Source organism: Molothrus aeneus, chromosome 18 (assembly GCF_037042795.1).
Source record: "Molothrus aeneus isolate 106 chromosome 18, BPBGC_Maene_1.0, whole genome shotgun sequence".
NCBI lineage: Eukaryota > Metazoa > Chordata > Aves > Passeriformes > Icteridae > Molothrus > Molothrus aeneus.
In genome coordinates, this window is record NC_089663.1 from 9,635,069 (window position 1) to 9,658,953 (window position 23,885).

Below are 23,885 nucleotides of genomic sequence, written 5' to 3' on the forward strand. Positions count from 1 at the left end.
GCTGAGAGAACCACCAATTTCCCTCTCCAGGAACAAAGATCACCAGGGAAAACCGTGTAGGAATTGTGCTCTGGCAAGGTGCAAAGCCACAAGAATCCTCCCAGCCCAGAAAGCATCACACATTCCACTCCTTTCCTTTCCCTTTTCCATTCTTTCCTAATTGAGCCTAATGTTCATTCCCTTTGCATTAAAAATAATACATTATAACAGACTGAAACATATCCCTGTGCATAGAAAGCAGGGGGAAAGAACACACTGTATTTCATGAGGACGTGCATCCAATGGTGAGCAGAACAGAACAATTTCCCTAGAACAGAACCAAACTGAGCTCAAAATTAGGCTGCAAGTTGCCAGGTAGCCTGTTTAATGAGCTCTAGAAATCATTAAATGAAAATAAGCTTTGGCTAAAAGGTTTTAAGTGTTGTCAGAGAAAAACTTTTTATTTCCAGGCCTATTTTCCAATAGCTTTTCACCCAGGGAAATCATTGTTGAAGCTTGGTCAGCCTTCTTTCTAAACACCAGACTTGTGCATGCCTGGAATTCCTGCAGGGAGAGGAGCAGGAGAGCTGAGCACTGACACTGGGGACAGAACCGAGGAATATTCACAAATTCTGTGTCAAAGCCCAAAAGCTTGAGCCACGTAGAGCATGCCAAGCAGTGAATATACATATTTACTGAAAGCGCTCAATTATCTTTATTTAGGTTGCCCAGAGAAGCTGGGGCTGCTCCACCCCTGGAAGTTTCCAAGGCCAGGTTGGATGGAGCTCTGAGAAACCTGGGATAGTGGAAGGTGGAGCTGGATGAGCTTTAAGGTCCTTTCCAACCCAAAGCATTCAGGGATTCTCTGAATATCCTCGTGAAATGGTAGCTCTGAACACTGAATGTGTGATCAATCATTTTTTAAAGCCGTGCAGAGAAAATAATGGGGGAAACTTAGCTCTGAACCATATTTACTGTGTATCCTTCATATTCTGGTCTCCTTTAAGATGCAGATTCCAGCTGAGTGAAGTCAAAAATCAAAGGCATTCAACATATCAAAGGTGAAAGAAAAAAGTGGTTTTTACACAAGAAAAAGCTCCTCTAGAAGATGGAGGAGTAAAAAAACACTAAATAGAAACACACAAAAATATTCTAATTTTTAAAAAGACCACTAAACACAGAATAGAAGAATTTCATTTCAATCAGTTATTACAAAGAATGTGATTAAATTTCTTCACTAAATCCCATCAAGGAATACACGGCACTTGAGGTTTTCTTTTTTCTTCACTTGTAAACAGAAGAAATTCACAGCCCTTTGCAACTGGTAATAGAAGGTACCAGCAAGCTAACAACTAGGAGCAGCTCAAAAACCTCATGGTGGTGGATTGGGCTTTTTTGTATCTGTTCTTTCCTCTCATCACAATTCAGGCCCTACCAAGGATGTGAAAGTTGCTATTTTCCTGACCAGTATTTTTTCCCTTTATAAAGATTTTAAAATTAATTACATAATACAAGCCAATATCCCTTTACTATTGAGAAACACACTTTTCCTTCTGCCCTGCTCCAAGCTGAGAATTTCACTGTTTCACCAATTACTGAACACACAAACTCCACTGGGAAATGCAGCTCTGCTCCTCAGGAAGGGCTTAGATCCAGGTGTGGTTTTTAGTGGCAGCAAGGTGACAGGATCATTTGATGAATACATGGAATAACTCCACAACAAAAGGGTGTTCTCAAGGCCCTGGTGCCAGTATTTGCCTCAGCAAACTCTGCTCAATATCTGAACCACTGTGAAGAGCCAAATTGTTCAGCCAGAACATCGAGGAACTGTTGTGCTGTGGTCAAAATCAAAACACAAAGCCAGCAGTATTCAGTTAGTAAATACACACAGCACTTAGGTAAAGAGCAGCAAAACCACTAAAACAACAGTGACAGAGCCCAGCTGATTCTGCTGCAGGAATTTCTGACTCTTCCTCTGGTTCACTCTGGCACTCTGAGAAAGCTGCTGTGAGCTGGAGGCTCAGACACAGATGGTTCTGCTGTTCTTCCTCTTTTAATCGTGGAAATCATGGCCAGAAGTATCTAGAAACACTAAGAAACTGGTTTGCATGTTTTTGAGCCCACCTATCCAACCTCCACGGACACACAGGTGACAGCAGGATGTCACAGAGGCCCTGGCTGGACAGGACACTGGCAGGGAAGGAGGCTGTCAGGTGTATTGCCCACATTCTTTATAGGAGAAATGCTGTATGGATCAATAAAAGCAGTTGGAAATGGGGTAATTGATAGCCAGAGCTCTCCAGCTCCTCTGCTCTGCACCTCTGACCTTTCTATCCCTTAAATGCACTGCTGAAAGTGAGAACACTTAATAGCTCCAGTAATTTAGATTCTACTGACTGGTGCTGGTTCTGTTGCGTGATCCCACTGATGGGAATGAGCAGCACTGGCAGGCCCAGAGAATCTGCTTTATTAACAATATCAATAATGCTTTTACAGCTAGGCAGGTAAAGCTCATTAAAGCTGTTACCATGCCACCTTACAGACATGGCAAACCAACACTGCCCTACTTCTCAGCGGTGTTCAGAGGCTTAATTAGCTGTGAACTGTTTCAAGACACATTGATAAAAAACTCCATGGGAGTGCAACTGTTTCAGATTGACTGAGGAATTGCTGGGTGGGAAAAGAGGAAATCAGGACTGTGTGTGAACAGTGGTGGGGCACAAGGAGAAGATTCCACCAGGAACAGGCAAAGGAAGCCCAAGAGAGGCCAAGCAGAGAGAAAACACCACCTTTGGGATGGAAGCCACTTTGCACAGTGTTAATCACAGAATATCCAGAGCTATCAGAGACCCAGAGGATCATCATCCACTGCTGGCCCTGCACAGACACCCCAACAACCCCAGGCTGTCCCTGGGATTGCCCAAGTGCTCCTGGAGCTCTGGCAGCCTCAGGGCTGTGCCCATTCCCTGGGGAACCTGTTCAGCACCCAGCACTCTCCAGGGGAAGAGCCCTTCCCTAAAATCCAGCCTAAACCCCCCTCCCATAGTTTTAAGCCACAGCGAAGAGAGCTCAAGAAGAGGCTGAAGAGGGCTGAACCAACCACCCAGGGCCCTTCTGATCCAAAAGGAACAAATTTTCCTACAGGATTCCAGGGGCAAAGCAAACACACCTCTGGCAGGTGCACAGCAGGGCAGGTGCTTGTGTTTGTGTGTGTTCTCTGGAGACAGCCAAGGGAAATGTCATGCAAATAATTCCTTGTTTGTTCTCTCTATTACAGAGTGATAATCCTTAACACTCTCGTCTTCTCTCCTATGTTCCTACTTCACTTCAAAATTGCCAGTTTGCCTGGAATTCTTGATAATTTAACCCAAAAACCGTGCAATTGCACTGCTCTGCTGAGATAAAGACTTTCTCCCCGTGCCTTATATCTTCCAACAACTGCACTGCATACAAATGCTAATCTACCAGGATGTGTACATTATCCATCATGGGACTGTCCAGATGATGGGGTGTATATTTTTCCTATTTTAAAGCTCAGGTTTAATCTGCAGCTCCCCTGGGAAATCACAGCATCTTCAACCCCCCCCCAGAAAGGCAGGCAGGGAGATCAGGGCTGAAGCCCAACAAAGAAATGCTCAATTATTTATCATCAGAAGAAAATCCAAAATGAATGCATGCATTTTGATAGTGCCTTTGGATACTCTTTATCCCTGACACCAAGGCAGACAATTCCAATGCACGTAAAATCTACAGCAGGAGCTTCAGCAACACCCCTCAAAATGATCTTCCAAGTAAATCATGCCAAGTATCACTTTATTTTACCACAAAATAAGAGGGTGTTGAAAGAAATGTAGCTTCCAGTAACACTGAAATTATGACATAATAAAGAGATCTTAAATCTAACACTCATTTGGTGAAAAAAAAACAACCTGCAAACAGAAAACCAGACCAACTTTTAGAAGGCTCAGAGCACAGATTTTCTTTCACTGTCCCCCCCCCCACATCCCCAGCCTTGTTTGGCGCAGGCAGAGAACCGTGTGAGAAGCAGATCCCCTGTGAAATATCTCACATTAACGGTTTCTGTTTCGGTTTGCAGCCACACAGTTTCCGATGTCTCCTTGTGGTTTGGGTTCTTGTGTTGTTTTTAACTGATCACAGAACTGTGCAAGGACAGAGGGGCTTCCACAGCCCCTAAGAACCCCCTGCAGCCTGTCCACAATCCCACGTCCCAGGCTGATCTTGCACTGAAAATTACAAACACCATGAGAAAGAAGAAGAAGATCAGTCTTCAAACAGCATTTTAAGTGTAATTTTTGTTTGGAAGACAACTTCCTAATTTTGGTGGTGACTAATTCTGTGTGGTGGCTGCCAGGTCAGGACCAGAACCTCAGAATAAAACCACTTTGCAGAAACGACCTGTGCCCCTGCTTTTACAGAAAAACCCACCAAGTAACCATGTCCCTGCTACTTGGCTGCACATTATTTAACATCAAAGTACCAGAACAGAGCAAATTTATCTCTGTGCTCATGATACATCTCAGAAAAGTCATCCCTGCTCACTTCACAGCCAAAAACTCAGGTGCTTTTCTTTACTCCCCACCAAGTTTTATAGCCTTCATTGTTATTTCCTCAGAGGACTATTTAATTAGTCCAGAATGCCAACAGCACATAGATCTTCTGCTTAATTTAAACAATAGCTTAAATAATGCTCTAGGGAGTCACTTTTCCCAGCCTGTTATTTTTAGGCAGTTCAGGGAGCACGGTGCCAGCAGAAAGAGGAAGAGCAAAAATGTTTTTCTCAACAGATTTTAACTCCTATCTAATGATTAGCACCAAATTCTGAAATAATGAAATATGAGTCCATAACTAGAGGAAGAAGCAACAGAAAGCATCATTCACTGCCCCAAAAAAAAAAAAACCTGCTGTAGCTGCTCTCACCCCAGTTTTGGTAGGTTTTTTTTTTTTTTTTTAACAGAAAGTTGTCCCTGACCAAGCTGGAGGAAACAGCAGCCAGAAGGGTCATTTTGAGCACATTTCCCTGAAAATGAGAAGGGCAGGCACAAAAAGCCCTGTGCAGAAGGAGCTACAAAACAGACCAAATGCTCTGGAAGCTGAGCCGGGGAGCTGCAGAACAAACATGATCCATGCTGAGCTGGATCAGGACAAGGGGAGCAGGGAAGGGGCTGAGAGCCCCCACAAGCCCCCGTGGGCTGGAACCAGCCCCTGATGCAGATGGCAAAATGCTTCCCCCCCCCTCCTGCTGGGAAAACCTCCAGCTTGGAGCTGGTTGAGGAGGATATGGAAGACAGTGGAATGAATCACCTCAGAAAGATCATCCCTCACTCTGCGAAAGTGGATGGTAAATAAGGAAAAAAAAAAAAAAAGGTTTGTAACTTCTTACGTCAACTACAAGTTGTTTTAATTAATTCACAAAGAAAAAAAAAAAACACCTAAGCCACCTTCGGGGAAAAAAAAAAAAAGCAAGTTACTTCCTAGGAAAGGTGCAAAACTCGCACTGCAGCAAGACCAGCTGCTGAAACAGCTAAAACACGTCCTGTTCTCATCCTTCCCCCAGCCCCAACGGCTGTGCAAGAGATGAGAAACCGAGAAGGGTGTGAAGGAACTGCCACGTCCCCCCAGCTCCAGAGATGACAGCACCCTCTGGGCCTTCACCAGGGTCTCAAGCAGCCACCAGAGAGCCCAAGGCTGAAGCAAGCCAGGCACGGAGCTGTGGATGCTCCAAGATCACATCCCAGGATTTCTAACCCAGCTCCATTCCCAGTTTGTCTGAAAGCCCAGAGTCGGACACCAGAGTCACGGAGTTGTAACGGGCAGCAAGTTTGCTCCAAAGCATTTAATAACCAGGATAACCCTGTTCTAAAGCAATATTATCATCTCATAGACTCCCTTGAAGGCCTTGGCTGTAGCAGCCCCTGCTCTGCTCATTTCCCACCTGCCCTCTGAGGGCAGGGCCTCTCCATGACAAGGACTCCACGTGCAATTTTAACACAGCTGTGAAGCAGAGTGGATTCCACACGTAAATTATGGATATTGGGATACCAGAGTCATAGAATGGTTTGGTTTGACCTTAAATCCCATCTCATTGCACCCCCTGCCATGGGCAGGGACACCTTCCACCAGCCCAGGCTGCTCCCAGCCCTGCCCAACCTGGCCTTGAACGCTTCCAAAACCTCTCAAAAACGTCTCTTTTTCTAAAGAAACTCCTAATCTGGTGTTGTAGCAAACAGGATGTGGTAAAAGAAAACTAGCTAAGGTGGTTACGCACTCGGCTTCGAGACAGGCTGTACTTCCCCAAGAGGCTTCTGCTGTGGAGGAAGCAGCTTCTGAAGGAACAGCCGGCTGGGCTGGGCTGCCAGAGCACTCTTCTGGGTGCTTCCATGAGCTCCACGTCCTCTGACTCACCAGGACATTCTTAGAGAGCTCCAGATCGTTCTGGAGCATCACTCGGGGGGCAAACAGCAGTGCCAGCACCAAGGGATGAGAGCAGCCTGCTTGCCTTGCCGAGGGAAGGGATGCAAATAGGGGACAGACTTGTTTGTGCAAATCTGATGGAGCCTCCAGGCCATTTTCATCCCTGATGAGCTTCCTGCTCTTATCCCGATCCTAAAGGTTTTGGTTTCCAAGCCAGAGCTGCCCCTGTGGCTCCCTGCAGCTGCACACCTGGCAGGAAGGGAATTTGGGCCAAAGCTTTGGCAGTGGGAGCAGGAAAGCACTGACCCTAAAATGATTTTAGGGCTCACTAAGAATAAACACTTGCAGGTGATGAGACCAGCACCATAATTAGACACACGCACAGGGAAACATCCATACTGACATCAGAGCCCTTCTATCAGACAGCTGATCAAAGCCTGGGTTTACATTTGAAAGGATACTGAAAAACAAGAAAAAAAATTTTAAAAAAGCAGTGACCTGGAGCTGTGAGGAAAAAATTAGGTCTGGGGTAAAAAAAAAAAAAATATAATAAAATAAGAAACAAACCTGTTCTCATCTAGAGCAGTTGCCAAGGAAAAACTGGGGAGCTCGGTGCGTTTTATAGTCAGTGTGTAAAGATAAAGCAGGGAGTGCTGGATGGCTCCTCAGCAAAATTATCACAGGAAAAACCAGGGAAGATCCAGCAGAATTACTGGAGATCCCGGCTGATGGAGACTCCCCCCACACCGGCTCACCCGGACCTGCCCCACCTGCGGTCTCACCACATCCCCCCCAGCCAAAGAGACAAGGAGCAGAACAAAAAGGTGATTAGAGTTTTAATTACCTCCCCATACTTCTTCTCACAGCCCTTTGCAGAACGCTCGCCTAAAACTGCAGGTACTTTACCACAAGCAATTATGCTAATGTCTGGAAACAGAGCTAATTGAGTGGCAAAGAACACGCTAGAAAACGCAATCAAATTTAAATGAACAACCACAGTAAAGGAAATACTGTATTTTCCAGCGTGATGCAAAGTCTGCTGTTAAAAACAGTCGTGTTTAGCTTTAATCTTTTTTTAAAATCCCATTTTAAATCCTATTTTAGCTTCAGAATGAACTGAAACTCCTGCACAGCATTCACAGAACTGCTCCTCATTTCCAGGTAATCCAGGGCAAGTCCTGCTCTGACTGTACCCGGGGAGAGGAGGAAACCTCTGTGCACAGAAACTAAAATGTTAATGAAACTGGGCTCTAAAATTCCAGCTTTAATGGCTACTACCAACATGGGGAAAAAAAAGAGAAAGATCTAATCCTTCCAAGGTTCCAGTTACCTAACTGTAATTGCTGTAACTAATCAAAATAACTGCAACAGTCCTCGCTCTAACAGGTAATGAAAAGTATTCAATTACACAAATAGAAATATCCATTACATAGAGGATGGTCTGTTTGACTTCTCTTTTTATAGAGAAAGAAAAAAAAAAAAAGGACTTCTTCATTTCACTGCCCCCAAAGAGACTCAGTTGAAGTCAGGCTGTGTTTGGTTGCTTAAAATTCTGCTTATTTTGCAACTGCCAGGCTACAGCAAAATATTAATGATTCAGCACAGGCACTGGAGCTGAAGCACACACTGAGGTGTCAGTACCAGCAAACAAGGTATCTATCTGCATTTACATGGCAAAAGTTTTGGGCACAATAAAAACTCATCGTTTTAAGCACAAGTACAGAGCTGTTGAAACACAGTGAAAAGTTCCCCAGGACTTCCAATGGCTCTGAGACTCATTAATGACACTCTGAGACACAGGAAAATCGATTATTTTAATCTGGCAATACCTAAAACTCCCACTCCAGTGAGCTGCACGCTGCCAGGCAAGCAGGAAGGTTTTGGGGTATTTCTGCTCCAGCCAGAAGGGAGGCCAGTGAAAACTCAACCAGCCCAAAGATGCCCCCCATTGCACCACTTTTCCTGGGAAATCAGGTATTTTGTTCACTACAGCCTCATTTCAGACAGGAATGAAACCACTGACCTCAAGACTTCCCAGCCCATTCCCCATTTCCAGTTCAGGAGCAGCTGTGCTATCCCAGCCAACTCACTCCTCAAATCTGCCACACAAAGATCCCAAGAGCCCCTCGTGAAACCCTCCCTGCTTTATTACTCACACTGCCACTAAAATTATTTTTTTTTTTTCATTGAAACATTAAAAGCTCTAGAAAATGGACTAACCTCATCGTTTCTGCAACAGCTTTTCTGGTTTTGAATCATGTTCAACCTCACTTCTCCCTTCCACTGCCCACATCACACCCTATTTCAATACTTCCCTGTGGGTCAGATTTAACAGACTGCTCATTCCCACTGCTCTTTCCTGGATTGTTCCCAGCAGGTCCATGTATATTTTTTTAATCCACTGCCAGGATGGACACAACATTCTGCCAGAAGAGGATTATTTCACATGCCTCGCTGGCTACAACACTGATTTTATATTTAATGGTGTGATCCAGCTGAGCCAACGCAGCTCAGGGCTGGCTGTCACAGCCAAGTCCCTGCCCCGAGGGTGCCCAGGCTGTGCCTTGTCATTGCTCTGGCACAGGTGGAGAGGAAGGACACTGCTGGATTTCCCTGGGAGCACTGCATCTTCCCCCTCCCCTGGTTTATGGAGGTTTTGTCCTTGTCCTCGGTGCGTCACAGCAGAGCACAGAGGATCCTCACTGCAGCACTCAGCTAAATGAACACTGATCTCTGATGCTCCCATTCCCTGCATCCACCTCTCCATGATTAACTGCTCCACCAGCCCATTTTCCCAGCAGTTTCACCCTCTGCACACACACAGATTTCACCCCCCCCCATGCTGGGAGCAAGAACACCATGTCAGAGGGTCAAGACAACACATCTGGGATTGTTTCTCCTGCTCCCTTATCAACAGGCTCATTACCTCTGCAAAGAAAAAAAAAATTTAACTGATGTGACACATTACATTGTTGACAAGCCCATACCAAGTAATATCATTTTCTCCTCGATGTTTCCAAATAATTTAATTATTTTCCCTGTAGTTTTCCAGAACCTGAAGTTGACAGATGGCCTTGCTCTGTCTTCTTCCCTTTCACAACATTTCATCTTCTTGAAGACCTTTGTTTCACTAAGTCTTGTCCATCCTCCAGTGTTCCTCAATCTACAGCCCTGGCTCCTCAGCAGGCACCACAGAGAAATGTAAAAACCAAACTGATCTTGAAATTATCTACACAAATAACATTTTATTGAGACATGACTTACCAATTTTCTGATGAAAGATCTTGTCAAAGGTTAATTCACCCCTTTCCTCGAGGTATTTCTGCATAACACTGCGGATACTGAAAGAAAAAAAGGAAAAAAAAAGGGGGTTACTTAAAATTGCCTTTTGATCCCTGGGGTCACTTCCCTGGGGACATCCTGGTCACCACTTTATTTCTGTCTCAGGTTTATCTTGCACAGTAAAATAACTGCACAAGTCACCATCAGCTAGCCACACAAGGAGCCAACAGCAGCTCCATTAGGCCCTGCTTGGCTGCAGTGCACTTAACATCTACTTTGCCTAATTTATAATGTCACAATCACTCACTTCAACCACATTAACAAAGATTTCCTTTATTTGTCAAGTAACTTCAATATTCATTGTAATATAATGCCCATAAAAATTTCATATGGGCAACAATACAAGAACATAAATCTTAAAATCAATGCAGGCCAGCAGTGCTGGGCCTTGGTAAAGCAACTCTATTGTCACAGTATCGAGCCAAAATTCCACCAGACTTTCTCTGTTTCCAATTTTAAAATCAATAATTTCCATACATGCTATTTATTACTATAATTACACTACTTATTATGATAATTATACTATTTATTATTATAAAAATAACCTTGAACAAAGTACTCATGCTCTAAACAAGGCCATTAAATATCACTGATATTTCTGCAGCAGCAAGACTGAGCAGCTAAGCCTTGCTGACCTCAGGGACATCCCCTCTTGTGTGCTCATCATTAAAATTCTGAGAAGCCTCCCAAATACTGACACACATCTCCCCCCATGGAGGGAGGAAAGCATCCACACTCCTCCTCAGAGGAGCTGAGGCACGAAGTCTGAATGACTTGACCAGAAAAAAAGTCTATAATAAAGCCAAGGACTTTGCTGGGAGGGCCTAAACTCCCATGTAGGAAAAATTCCTATTAATAGTTCTCTGTGTATCTCCAAGTCCCACGTGGAACACGGATCTCTGAACAGTGTGATCCAAAGCGAGAGCTCTGGAGGCCAACCACCACATCAAGTCAGACAAGAACTGGGAGGGCTGAACACTGTTAATCAGGTTTGAGATGATAAATTATTCAGTGACGAACTTGCTGTTTATTTGTTCATTAAGAACTGGGTCTGCCCTCTGTGTATTTTAACAATCTAAACAAAATACTGATTTTAAATGAAGAGGGAGCAGTAAATAAGAGATTGTGGAATCACAGAATGGTTTGGATTTGAAGGGATCTTAAAGAATTATCTTGTTCCACCCCCTGCCATGGGCTGGGACACCTTCCACTATCCCAGGTTGCTCCAAGCCCCATCCAACCTGGCCTTGGGCACTTCCAGGCATGGGACAGCCAGACCTTCTCTGTGCCAATGCTTCACCACCCTCACAGGGAACAACTTCTTCCTAAAATCCAACCCAAATCTTTTGCCTTGGGCACTTCGAGGGATGGGACAGCCAGACCTTCTCTGTGCCAATGCTTCACCACCCTCACAGGGAACAACTTCTTCCTAAAATCCAAGGAATCTGGATTTTAGGAAAATCATGTCTTTTGCCAACCAGACCTTCCCCTCTTCCCTCTGAGCTCACAGAGGAGCCCCTGGAGATGAACAATCCTGGCAGGAGCTCCCAGAGCCCACAGCTCCCCCTCCTCCCCGAGCCCCTCGGCGCTGCCATCGCCCCCCGGCACCGTCCCCGTTCCCACTGACCACCAGACCAGCAGTAACAGAATAAGCCTTTTTCATAATAATGACATCAAGGAAGCTTTGCTCTGCTCACACGAGTGCACTGCAAGAAATTACATCAACAGATCTCCAGTCTAGACAATGGGAGAAGATAATGAAAATTTAACGTGTGACTGAGGCGCCCAGGAAAACAGTGATTGTGTAAGGAGCAAACCTCTCCAGCTCCTCCTCCTCCTCCTCTGCTGACATCCCATACTTCTGGTCTGATGGATAACGTCAAAGGAACAAAATGTCTTTTGCAGCCACAGAAACTGAACAAATCTGTAAAATGATCACAGGCTACAGGAGTCTGTGCCACGTTCCAGCTCCTCGACACTCGCACTGCTTTAAAATCATTGTTACTTATCCATATGGATAAATAGGAATAAAGGACATGGAGTGGATTATGAACTATCCAGAATAATCACCTGCTAATTCTCACATGGAAGTTACAGGTAGAAATCCTCTGGAGTTCAAAGAATTGAAGCAGAGTCCATGTATCCTTCAGAAGGATGGAAAATTCTAAAATGGAGCTTAGCACATTCCACAAACAGGAAGAAAGGTTCCCTCTCTGCTTTAGTCTATTGACTCATTAGTTGCCCTACACGTAAACAATCTGGGATTAAAAGCTGCATTTCACAGAAAAGCAGCCATTTCTGAAAAGCTTTCCCTGGCCAGAGATGCCATCAGCACAAGCCATGCACTAATGCAAGAAGTGGCCGTGTCTGCACGAGTTCATCTCAGTTCACAGCATGATCCACCTTAATAGCAGCACTCACAAGGAGCAGAAACAAAAGTTGGCTAAAAACAAAATCCAAGGAGACTTCAGAAACAAAAGCACATCCAACTGGACTGCAGCAAAACCTTTTGTTCATGTCTTCTTTTCATTTCAAAGAGGAAGAAAACCGCAAGCAACAAAAAATTCAGGAACACTCCATTTACTATCCACATACCACAAATCAACTGAAGAATGTTTAGGGGAAGTCAAAATCAGGCCTAAAATTTGGTGAGAAATGCAGCTTGGACCCTGAGTACCTCTCTCTGGGCATCTTTATCTTCACTGAAAGGCTGGTCAAGCATTGGAAGGGACTGCCCAGGTGGAGTCTGCATCCCTGCAAGTGCCCAAGGAACATCTGGATGTGGCACTCAGTGCTCTGGGCTGGGTGACAAGGTGGGGACCAAGCACAGGTTGGACTTGATGGTCCTGGAGGGCTTTCCCAACCTCAGTGATTGTGGGATTCTGTAACTGCTGGTTTAACTGGGAGCACAGGGAAGCCCTTTGCCACTGGCCCCAGGGGGATGCCCAGCAGTGCCTGGCCATGGGCAGCTGGGTGCTCTTGCACTTCTGAGAGCCCCTGGGTGAAGCTGCCCCCAAAGAAGGAGCTGAACAAACACCCCAGGCCTGCTGGAGCACACTGCCAGCCCCAAGCAGGCAGAAGATGATTTATCTGCACCCTCACCAAACCATAAACAGGTCGCTCTAACCTGGTCAGCTCCTCCAGCTGCCCAGAAATGGGATTTATTTCAAGCACGAGCTGAACAGTCTGTTGAAAGGAGCTTCAAGCTGCATCTTGGAGCTCTAGTTACTCCAACCTTGATCAAAGAAACCTGCTGAAAAGCAGCCTCCAAGGTTAAGCTCCATTCTGGAATGAAACAGCTCTCACTGCCTGTGAGCAGCCTGGCAGGGCACAGGCAGCAGCTGCAGTGCCAAGGTCGGCACAGGAGGAAAACATCTACTTGAAAACATGTCTGAAAAGCTCAGAAGAAAACACATTATGTCCTTTCTAACACAGAAAAGGCCATGTAAGGCAAGAGCATCTATGATCCTCCCTCTTAGACGAGTTCCAGCACGAGCAGCAAGGCAGAAGGAGCCTTGGAGAAGAGCTGAGCCAAAGGCAGGACTTGTCCTTGGCTGCAGCACTGGACAACAACAGCCACTCCTGCTGTTCCCAGGAACACTGCAGTGACAGCCTGGAACTCCAAGGAGAAGCATGCCAAGCAGGAGAAATCCAACTTCTGCTGGGTGTCTGAGTGTGTGTGCCCAAGGATGGCCACTGGAAGTGAGGAACTGACCACGGGGCAGCTGGAGCACAACCCCAGTGGATGTGGGAAAATGCCCAAACCAGGATCTACAGAGGAGAGGAAAGCAATCAGCACTCGCTCTGATACTTCTGACAAAGATGGAGAGGGACTTTTTCCAAGAGCATGTAGCAACAGGACAAGGGGGAATGATTTCAAACTGGCAAAGAGGAGGTTTAAATTAGATATTAGGAAATATTTCTTCCCTGTGAGAGTGGGGAGGCCCTGGCTCAGGTTGCCCAGAGAAGCTGGGGCTGCCCCATCCCTGGAAGTGTCCAAAACCAGGTCGGACAGGGTTTGGAACAAGCTGGGATAGTGGAAAGTGTCCCTGTCCACAGCAAGGGGTGGAACTAGATGGGCTTTAAGGTGCATTCCACTCAAACTATTCCATGATTCCATAAAAGTTCTGCTATTCATTTCACACAGACTTTGTCCCTGAAGTTGTTCTGAAAGTAACTCACACCTCAGAAAAGGAAAGGGCACAGAATGAGGCAATGGGGTGTATCCACATGTGCAATACTCCTGCTACTGGAACTAGGTCAAGAATCTCCTTACTACTGCCCTTCCTACTGCTGGATCTTAAATGAGCTTTGAATTATTTATCATCAGAGCAGATGATTTTTTTCTTGTAAATCAATAAGAGTTCAGATTTGTGGGATGTTACTTGGTGTACAGGTGCACACATGCACACCACAGCTTGGAAAAACAATGGCCAGCATTGAAGAACCACATCTGCATTAAAAATGAGCAGTTCCAATCATTAATATATTCTCCAATAGGCTGAAACAGGAGAACAGAAAAGCAAAATAAGAATGAAACATCAGCTTCACAGAGACTAAGAGCTTAGTTCAGGATTTAACTCTACCAACATTTCCTGAATTGTCAAGAGCAGGTCATAAACTTTATCTGCTCAGATCTCCAGTCTGTAAAATAAAGTTGGATTTATTTTTTCCCTCCTCTTTGTCATTAGAACAGATACCATCCCTCTGCCACATGTGGCCAAAAGCACACTGCATTCCTGATGTCACCTGGCACGTCCAAATTAATAATTATTTCAAGAAAATGCCAGATATTCATCAACTCCATGGCCACTGCTTTGACTGCCAAGGTTTGGCAGTGCCTGTCCACTCTCTGCTCTCCCAGCATCCCATCTCCACACCACAGCCACCTTCATCTATTCCTGTGTCAGGGGTAATAAACACTGAACACTCACAAACCACTGAACCCATTTCATTCTGCTTCCTCTCAGATTGCACTCAGCTCAAAGTTCAGCAGAAGTCAATATTTCTCCAAATGACTGGGCTCTCAATGCTGTAAAAGCTGCTACACACGCGGTCACTGTGGTTCCAGCAGTTCATGGGGCAAATTCCCAGCACAGAAAGGCAGAAAAGATCATTACACCATCTAAACTGATATATTTATGTATTACTTGTAAACTCACAGAATCACACTCCATCTTGAAGATCTTTCCCAATGCAAATCCTTCTGTGAGTCAGTTATTAATTAATGCACATGCCCAGCCTCACCACCTCATCACAAAGCAATGAGCGACCCCAAACTTTGATTTCTCTCCATAAACACATCACACCACACACACACACCCCCACCCACCTCCACGGGACTTCTGCCATTTTCTGGCCCAGCTTCACCCATTTCTGCCCCATTTTGTGCCCTCACACCAAGCCAAGTCTTTTCACTGCAGCAAACTAATGCTCTTAGAGCTGTCGTGGGTGATTAGCAACATATTTCACCCCAGAGCCCTGTGGGATGGAAGGGATTAGAGCTCAGCAACACCTGCCCACACCCCCTCCCCTCCCTGCATCAGCAGCTTCACTTATGCAAATTATTTTAATGAAGAAAGTTTACAAGGAGGGAGCCAGAAGCAGGAGTTTTTGGAGCTCCAACTTCACAAAACACCAGCCCCAAGATCCTTGAGGCATTATCAGAGCTGAAATCTGAAACTAATATAAAAGCTTCTAAGTACATGAATTTTGCAGGAATAATTACACCAAATTGCAGTGTCAAGGACTTGCCCTTCCACCAGATTGCTGCTGCTGAGAAATTACAAGAAAGGGAAATCAGAGCAAAATCACATCTCCTCACTCTGACTGCAATTAAGGCATTCGCCAATCATAAATTACTTTTTTTTTAAAACAAACACAGAATTACTGAAGACGTGCCAATTTTTTTCTAATCTTTCTCAATCTCAAATGTTTAGAACTTTCTTTGCAAGTAGCAAGTATAAACCTTGATTGAGAGACCAAGAACTACGGCCAACACTGACAGACGCCTCTGATTTATTTATTCATTTATAGGCTCAGGATGCAATTTTACAGAGGTTTTAAATGTTTACTTCCACTATCCAAATCCATCATAAAGTTGCTAAAATTGGACCAAAAGATCCTGCCCCAAAGACCTCTGAACTGAAAGCATGACAGGGTCAACAAGTACAATTCAAAGCATTGGCAGAATGGCCCAGAGCCACCACAGCCCAAAGTGGGTTGTTTTTTTCTCCTTGTACAAGTGCTTTTAAAAGGTTTAGCAATGCAAGATTGATCAAAAGTGAAAACTGGGATGAAATATTTGGCCTAAGAATCAGATCTTTCAAAGCTCTTTTAAACAACAAGTTAAAACTACAGGGATGTTCCTGTATTTTTGAACAATCAGGAAAATCTCGGGTAAAAAAAAAAAATCCAAACATCAAAACCTTAATAAAAAAACCAGAGGACTGATGCACAACACAGAATTGCTTCAAACATGAAAACGAACAGAGGAGGATAGAGAAGAAATGGAGAAGCCAGACTGGAAAACAACAGCAAATGATAAAAGAAGGCTCAAAAATGAATGTCACTCTCAAAGCTATGTCCCACCCCCAGCCATCCCCACTCAAGACACCAAGAACAAAACATCCACACACGATTTGGCTTCTTTTAATTGAGTTATGGGATTTTTTAGGTTGGAAAAGCTCTCAGAGACCATCAAGACCAACTGTTCCTGCAGCAATGCCAAGGCCACCACTGACCCACGTCCCCAAGTGCCACATCCACAGGGCTTTTAAATCCCTGCAGGGATGGAGACTCCCACCAATTTTTGGGATCCTGAAATTCCAGAAATTTTGTTCCCTATTCCCAAATTTTGTGGTCCCAGGGTGCATTTTTGGGTGAATTTTGGGGTTTTTTTTCCATTTAACTTTCACCGTTTTCGTACCATTTTTCCTCAGATTTTTGCCGTTTTTCCACCTTTTCCCCTCGAAAAATTTTTGGGATCCTGAAATTACAGGAATTTTGGGTCCCTTTTCCCAAATTTCATGATCCCAAGGTGGATTTCTGGGTGGATTTCAGGTCCTTTCCCCCTCCAAATTTCACCATATTGAGGCCCAAAATCCACTCAAAAATCCACCTAAACCTCCCCTGAAGCAACTTGAAGCCATTTCCTCCGGATGTCAACTGGATCCAGCTCCATTCACCACCACCCTCTGGAGCCACCACACAAAGCTCAGCCTCAACAGAGCTCATTTTCCCTGCCGAAATCGAGGCAGAATCACAACAAACAGCAGCAGCCAAGGCACATCCCAGAGCTGTCACATCCCAGAGGGCCCCTTGGGACAGGGGTGTCTTTCTCCAAGGTCTGAAGCTCTGAGTGTTTCATTGGCTTCCCTGGAGCTTTTTAATTTCCCGGGAGGATGCAGGAGCTCTTTGCTCGCGTGCACCTTGAGCAGAGGCAGAACTCCCCCGAGCACCCAGCAATTCCCAGCTCCTGGTGAGGCTGCAGGAGCTGGGAGGTGCAGCTGGTGCCTGTCTGCTGTCACACGCCCCAGACTCGATCCCTAATGATGGCTTTGATCTGCACAGCTCCACCAGATCCTGAGAAATCCTCCCTTTCCCCGGCTCCCTCCTCAATGGGACACGACACGTGCTGACAGGACAAATTCCTGGCACGCTGGAAGGGGGCTGAGGGGCTCTATGATCCTTCAAATGCTTTCAGAAATTGTTATTTATTTCTGCAAGGCGTTTGTATATAGGTGTTTAGTCAGTACTGGAATGATTTTTTTGGGTAAGTATGGGGTGAAGCTCCTGTGGAAAACAGCTGTATTTTCTAAGCTAGAAACTGCTGCTTTTTGCACCAATTTAGTTCAATTAAATTCTGTTGTTTGGTTTATGCACCTGGACCTGACGGCTCCTGAGAGGCTTTCTACTAATTTTATTAATTACCGACAAAATCAAGCTATTATTGATAAGAAGATTAAACCAGGCCATTCCACATGATTTCACCAGAACAGAAACCAAGGGCTGCACACGCTCGTGTCCTGATGTTATAGTTCCAGTGTTGGCTGAAACCATTCCACACAGGAAGGTCTGGGCACTGAAAAGCCATCAGCTATAAAAGGATTAAGAGCTATAAAGTTCATTAATTTTACTGAAAAAAAAACATCTGGCAGGTCCCTGCAGCTCACCTGCACCAGATCAAATGAGTGCACCTGTAACACAACATCACATTTTGGAAGCTTTCTCCAAAAAACACATCTAGAATCACCCCTCTGTTTTTAGCACAGGAACAGAAGGCTGCACACTGATCTCCCTCCAGATCACCGTTGATTTATCCTTTTTTTTTTTCTTACTTAAGGTAATGACACCCAAGGGAAGGAAAGGTCTGTGCTGCAAAACATACACGGCAATCCTGCAGCATCCCCGGGGAGAAGTAATTGGAGCATCTCTCTGAAGGCCACATCTCTCCTTCCTGTGCCCAGAGATGCTCCAAGCACTGGATGCCCAGCAGCTGAGACAGTCAAGGGTCTCCAGTGAGGCTCAGAAAATTCAGCTTCAACTCCTGCACCTGCCCAAGGTGCTACATGTGAACAAATGTACACCAGGTATTTCCTAAGTGGCTCCTGATCTGTGCAATACAGATAATAACAAGCTGTCCTTCATCCAGACTCTCATTCCTTGTCTCTTAAAGCTCTGCAAAGGACTTTCATCCTCCTGTGCTCTGCTGTAGAGGCTTGTCTGTTATCAAAGTATGGGACACTGCAGGTACAGTAAAATCTCAATTCCCAATAGAGAGAGGGAGCACCCAAACAGAGCCAAGAGCAGCACCCACAGCAAGCAGGAGCCCTCCCATACATCCTCCTACACTGACAGGCCATAATCCATCCCCAGGCATGCATTCTTCCCAAGAAAGTGCTGGAGTACAAAGCTGACTTGAGATAAAAAGCAAGCACATGTTGTCAGCAGCCCCAGCGTTCTGTATGCACACCCAATTATTCTGAGAGAGCCATTTCTTACTGCCTTCACAACCACACACTTCTGCTGATGGCCAAGCAGGGAGGCTGAATTTCCAATCAAAAATTTCACTACTCTGTCTCGCCCTGAGCTAATCCACCAAAAATCACAAGTGTTCAGCCTTTATTGTACTGTTAGTTCAGAAAAAAGCAAATTTTTCCCCTTCCTCAAGCAGCTCCCAATGAACCCTCACGTGTGTCTTTTCACACTAGCAGTGCAGATAGCAAGATAAGCTTCAGTTTACTTATTTGAGCTTCAGATTTTGGATATTAGGAAGTATTTCTTCATGGAAAAGGTTCTCAGGCATTGATTGGAAGGAGCTACCCAAAATTGAAGAGTTTCCTTGCAGTAACAAAGAAGCACCTAGAGAGACACAGAGGGCTGACACGGGCGGAACAGCAACAAAAATGGAAATTACACAAGCAATTGTCAGGAAAATGTTCCCAGAGACAGCAGGGTAAATGAATAAACACAACACGGAGGCATTAAACAATGCCAGAGAAAACACCACCAAAATCACCCAGACTGACAGCACAGACAGGGGAATGTGAGCCTGCAACTTGGAGATTAACTCAAGTTTCACAAGGTGCAAGAACTCCCTGAAGGCCACCTCAAAAGAATGAAGTGAAATCCACAGAAAGAGCAAAGCAAGGCCAAGAGCACAGAATTACAAAATCAGAAGCAAGAGAGAACAGAGCAATGATGCTTAACCCTGAGCGGGAGGTGTCGCTTAGATTTCAACAATATTCAGCACCAATAGAGGAGGAAAAGAAATTACAAACAGCTCAGGATAGAACTGGGAAGGCAAATTAACCTCTGTGTTTTCAACAACCCTTAATCAGAGTTTTAACAAGCCAATTTGAATACTGGGTGAGAAAGCAAAGGGCACATCAACCACCCTACAGGAAGCAGCTGGGTACCAGGGGCCAGAATTCACCCCTACAAGTGAAGTGAAGATGGGATGATAACTGAGGGAAAATGTCATGTTAAAAGCATTGTTTTTAAGGAAAAAAAAGTGACTGCAACACGCTCCCTTTTCCCCCAGCAGAACAAGATTCAGAGGAGACCAAAGAAAAGGAGTGGGAGAAAAATCAGAATTAACTTGAAATAGAGGTAATTAGTGAAAGCAGGTTAGAAATGGAAAGATGGGATGAGAAATATCTACAGCCTCAGGGAGAGAAGCCTGGACAGATGGATGCTGTGTTTTGTTACCATGCCCGTGGTATTTGTATACCAAAAGCACCCAAAGCTTACGTGATGTTTATAGCAAGAAAGGTTTAATGTCAACTTTCCAGAGGCGCACACAAGAGGCTTCTGCAAGCCCTGAACCCTCTCCCATTTGTTACCTGATTTCTTGGACCATTTTTCTCAGTTTCACATTACGCAAATCCTTTACTCAAACCAGAACAAGCTGCTGGCAAATAAAAACAGCTGTTCTATAAGTGCTCTTCCACTCCCTCTGACCAAAATAAGGGAAATGTAAAATTGACATGGAAAAGGAAAAAACCCTCAGCAGCCTGCTGAATAGCCAAAAAAATTCAGAATGCAGTTAATTTACTCCTTTCCCACCAAAACTTAAGATATTTGAGAGCAATGCTGCAGGATAACATTTAGGTTTCATATTTGCTCATGTTTCCACAGGGCTGACTTCCTTCCCATTCCAGGCCTGATTTCAGCAGGATATTCTGCCTCTGACAGCTTTTCTGCCCACCCATGCGAATCTCCCTGAAAAACAGGCTTTTAGGAAACAATGTACAACAGAAAGATACCACAGCTCTCACAGCTCTTGGCAAAGGCTCTTAGGAACGAAAGGAGGAAATGCAGAAGGGAAGGAAAAGCAGATGACAGAGGATGGAAGAAGGGTTGTTTTGTTTTGGTGCTTAAAAAAACACAAAAACACACTAATCCTCTTCCTTAGGCACTCCGGGCTCATTAGTGTTTTCTGTGCTTCCTCCCCAAACTGTGATATTTAACGATTTCAGGACAAAACCAGTCTGAGGATAATTCAGGAAAACTCAGCAATAATCAGCCCTACGGCCAATAAACTCTTCACCCTCATAGTTTATTTGCTGCTAAGCCTTGGCCTGCAGCCTTGGAATTCATTCTGCCGGCACTACAGCTATTTCCTTGTAAACAGGAAGCCCCCTCAAATTTGCATTACAGTAAACTCATTTGCTTCATTTAACCTCAGCCTTATCTGGGAAAGATAAAAGGGTGCCGACAGGTGTACAGGGCTCCAGCAAGGAAACAAGGGGTAAAACCTTTCTATTATTTCAATAGGAGATAACACCACAGGGCACTGGACCCATCCCTGGGCTGTGGTTGCCCACCAGAGATAAACCAACACCTTCCTGTGAGCAGAGCACTGCAATAATGCAGGGACACTTATTCTCAAGCATGGATGTGATATTCCAGTGACCTTCCTGCTCTCTGTCCCAGTGACAGCCAGGACTGATGGAGGGGATGGCTGCACACCCAACGTTACAGAGCCGGGCTCGTGCTCCTCCAAGGAGCTGCTCACACACACACAGAAATAATGAATATCTGGAAAAATTGTTTGATTTCAAACAAGAGAGGACTCCGTGTGTTGTATTTTTTTTCCTGTTACTATATCAACCTGCCTTTAACCAGCCGATTTATGTCACTTTAAATGAATCACTTTGCCAGCGATACAGAATATTTCAGTATACCCAGCACACCATGTCTGCTCTAATGAGAGGCATCAAAAAAACCAGCCAGAAGCCAGCACAAAGATATCTGACACCAGAATAACGGTCACAATTTCCTACTGTATGAGGAAATCCCTGGTTTCAGTTAGAAGCTGAGAGATTCAGTCATTTTGGGCACCCTAGAGCCGTTTGTGGTCCCGGGCTGAGGTAAGTCCCTGTTCTCGGTTATGTCCGCGCTTCCTTCCGCTCCTGTGCCGAGGGCCTGGCGTGTCCCCGTCCCACAGCACCACGTACAGCCCCAAACCTCTCCTCACTGAAGGATTCTCACCTCCTGCAGGGCATCACACACCAGGGAGGGTGGCAAGCCATGACCTCCAACAGGTCCTTCCACAGGCAGCCCAAGGAGCGAGGCACTTTGGCCACCGATCCTTTCGCCTTCCCTGCAAAACTTCCTCTGGCACCTGGCTGCCTTTCCCACCTTCTGGAGCCAAACACAGGTGAACCATCTCTCCCAGCACAGGGAAACCACCAAAGACGTAAATCCTGGAGCGGGAGAGCAAAGCACAGCAGGTTCCTCAGGTGCTGTGCTTGCTACGAGGCTTCCGCCACGCTGGGCACGAGGGACGTCGGTGCAGGCAGCAGCTTCCAGCCTCTCCACAAGCACCAACCCTGGTGATATTTCTCATGGCATCGGGAGGACTCCTCCTGCCCTGCAATTCTCCATGTCCCACCTTTCACCTGCCCGCGGGGGTTATGTCCCTGCTGGGAACAGGGAGCAGGACATCACCGAGGACAGCACTGGTATCACCAGAGCACTGAGGCACATGAAGCCACCAGCACCCCCAGCAAAGCTGCGCCTCGGGCTAACAGGGCAGATGAAATGTCATGGATATTGTATGGCTTTTAAAGTGTAAACACAAACCAGGAGAAAAGCAGCCGCAGTCCAGCAACACCATCCTCAACCAGACCTTAAACACAACAGCCAAACTTCATCACCTGAGCTCTCACTGCCCCTGCAAGGGGGATAAACACGGGCTGGGCATCCTTCACCTTCCCCTGCTCTGCAGCCTCCCAGCATTCCAGCAGAAAGGCAGGAAAACGAGGGAAGAAGTGGGAAGAGGGCTCCAGCGATCCCTGGCTCACAGCAGACAGCTAGGCTAGGCCACCAGCAGGCTTCCAAACTGCCTACACATTCTGCAGTAAAATTTGGTTTAGATTTTTCCTGTTGCAGTATTTCGTTTGCTGGCTGAATCTTCATTTTATATATGTATATGTATACACACACACAGAGCCATAAAAAAAAGGAAAAGCTCCGTTTTAATTTCACCGATAAATAAGCGATGCTCAGGTGATTTTATAACAAACACATAACCACGGGAAAAAAAGCTGGTTTTGCCGAAGGAAAGCTGCTTTTAGCACCAAGCTCCAAGCAAACAACCTCGTCCGTGCCAGGGCACCCGGCTGCTCTCGCGGTGGGACCGGGGAAGGTCGGGGCGAGGAGCCCAGACCGGCACCAGCACCTCCGCTCCGTGAGCCGCCTGCTAAGGGCGAGCTCCGGCCCCGTCCTCCTCCCGCATCCCCTGTCAAACCCCATGAAGCATCACCAAAAAACCGCTCTGCGGAGCGGCACGGCCAGAGCGGCTCCGTTCGGTGCTACCGAACGCTTTGGACGGGAATTCCTCACCCGCCGGGCTGGGGATCCATAAACCCCCAAGCTGCGGGGCTTCGTCCCCTGCAGGGACCGGCGTCCCCCCTTCACCCGCCGAGGGACCCCGCACAAGTTGTGGCAAATAAACACACGCATCCAGCACAGCCAGCACAGCCAGCCCGGCCCCGCGCTCGCCAAGGCCGGCCCCGGTGCCGGCGGAGGCCGCGGGGGCACGGCCGGACCGTTATGTCCGGCGCGGGGAGGGCGGCGGGGGCCGGGCCGGGGCCGCGGCGGGGCGGGCGGTACCTGGGCTCGGGTAGGGTGATCTTCTTGCTGGCCCTGGCCGCCGGGGTGCTCTTGCTCTTCTCCATCGCCATCAGGTAGCTGACATCGGCCAGCACCGCCTCCAGGTCCGCCATGTTCCCGCTCCGCCGCCGGGCTGCAGATGGAGGCTCCGCCGGGGCAGCCGCCCCCGGGGCGGGGGTTGGCGGCGGGCGGCGGCGGCGGCTCCGCCGGTACGGCCGAGCGGCTCCCGGTGCGCGTGTGCGGAGCGCGGGGGGCCGCTCCCGCCTCCCGCCCTGCGCCCCGGGGCGGGCGGGCGGCAGGAGGGACGGACGGACGGACAGACGGACGGCAGAGGGAGGGAGGGAGGGAGCGAGGGAGGGAAGGAGGCAGGGAAGGAAGGAGGGAGCCCCCGCCGCGCCCCCCTCAGCGCCCGCCCGCCCCCGCCGGGCCCATGGCGGCGGCCGGTCCGCCCCCGCCGCTCGCAGCCTGCGCGGCCCCCGCGGCCCCGGGCCCGCCGCTCGCAGCCATGG

General features: G+C 46.7%; 1 protein-coding gene across 1 annotated transcript in view; it reads right to left on the reverse strand.

Moving 5' to 3' along the window:
- The window catches only part of GRK3 (G protein-coupled receptor kinase 3), a 61,463-nt gene extending 37,974 nt beyond the window's left edge, over positions 1–23,489 (reverse strand). The window contains exons 1-2 of the mRNA XM_066561956.1: positions 23,377–23,489; positions 9,676–9,752 (exon numbers count right to left, since the gene is read on the reverse strand). Of these exons, the coding sequence (XP_066418053.1) occupies positions 9,676–9,752; positions 23,377–23,489 (190 nt within the window). The remainder of the gene's footprint in view (positions 1–9,675; positions 9,753–23,376) is intronic.
- Positions 23,490–23,885: the final 396 nt, after the last annotated feature.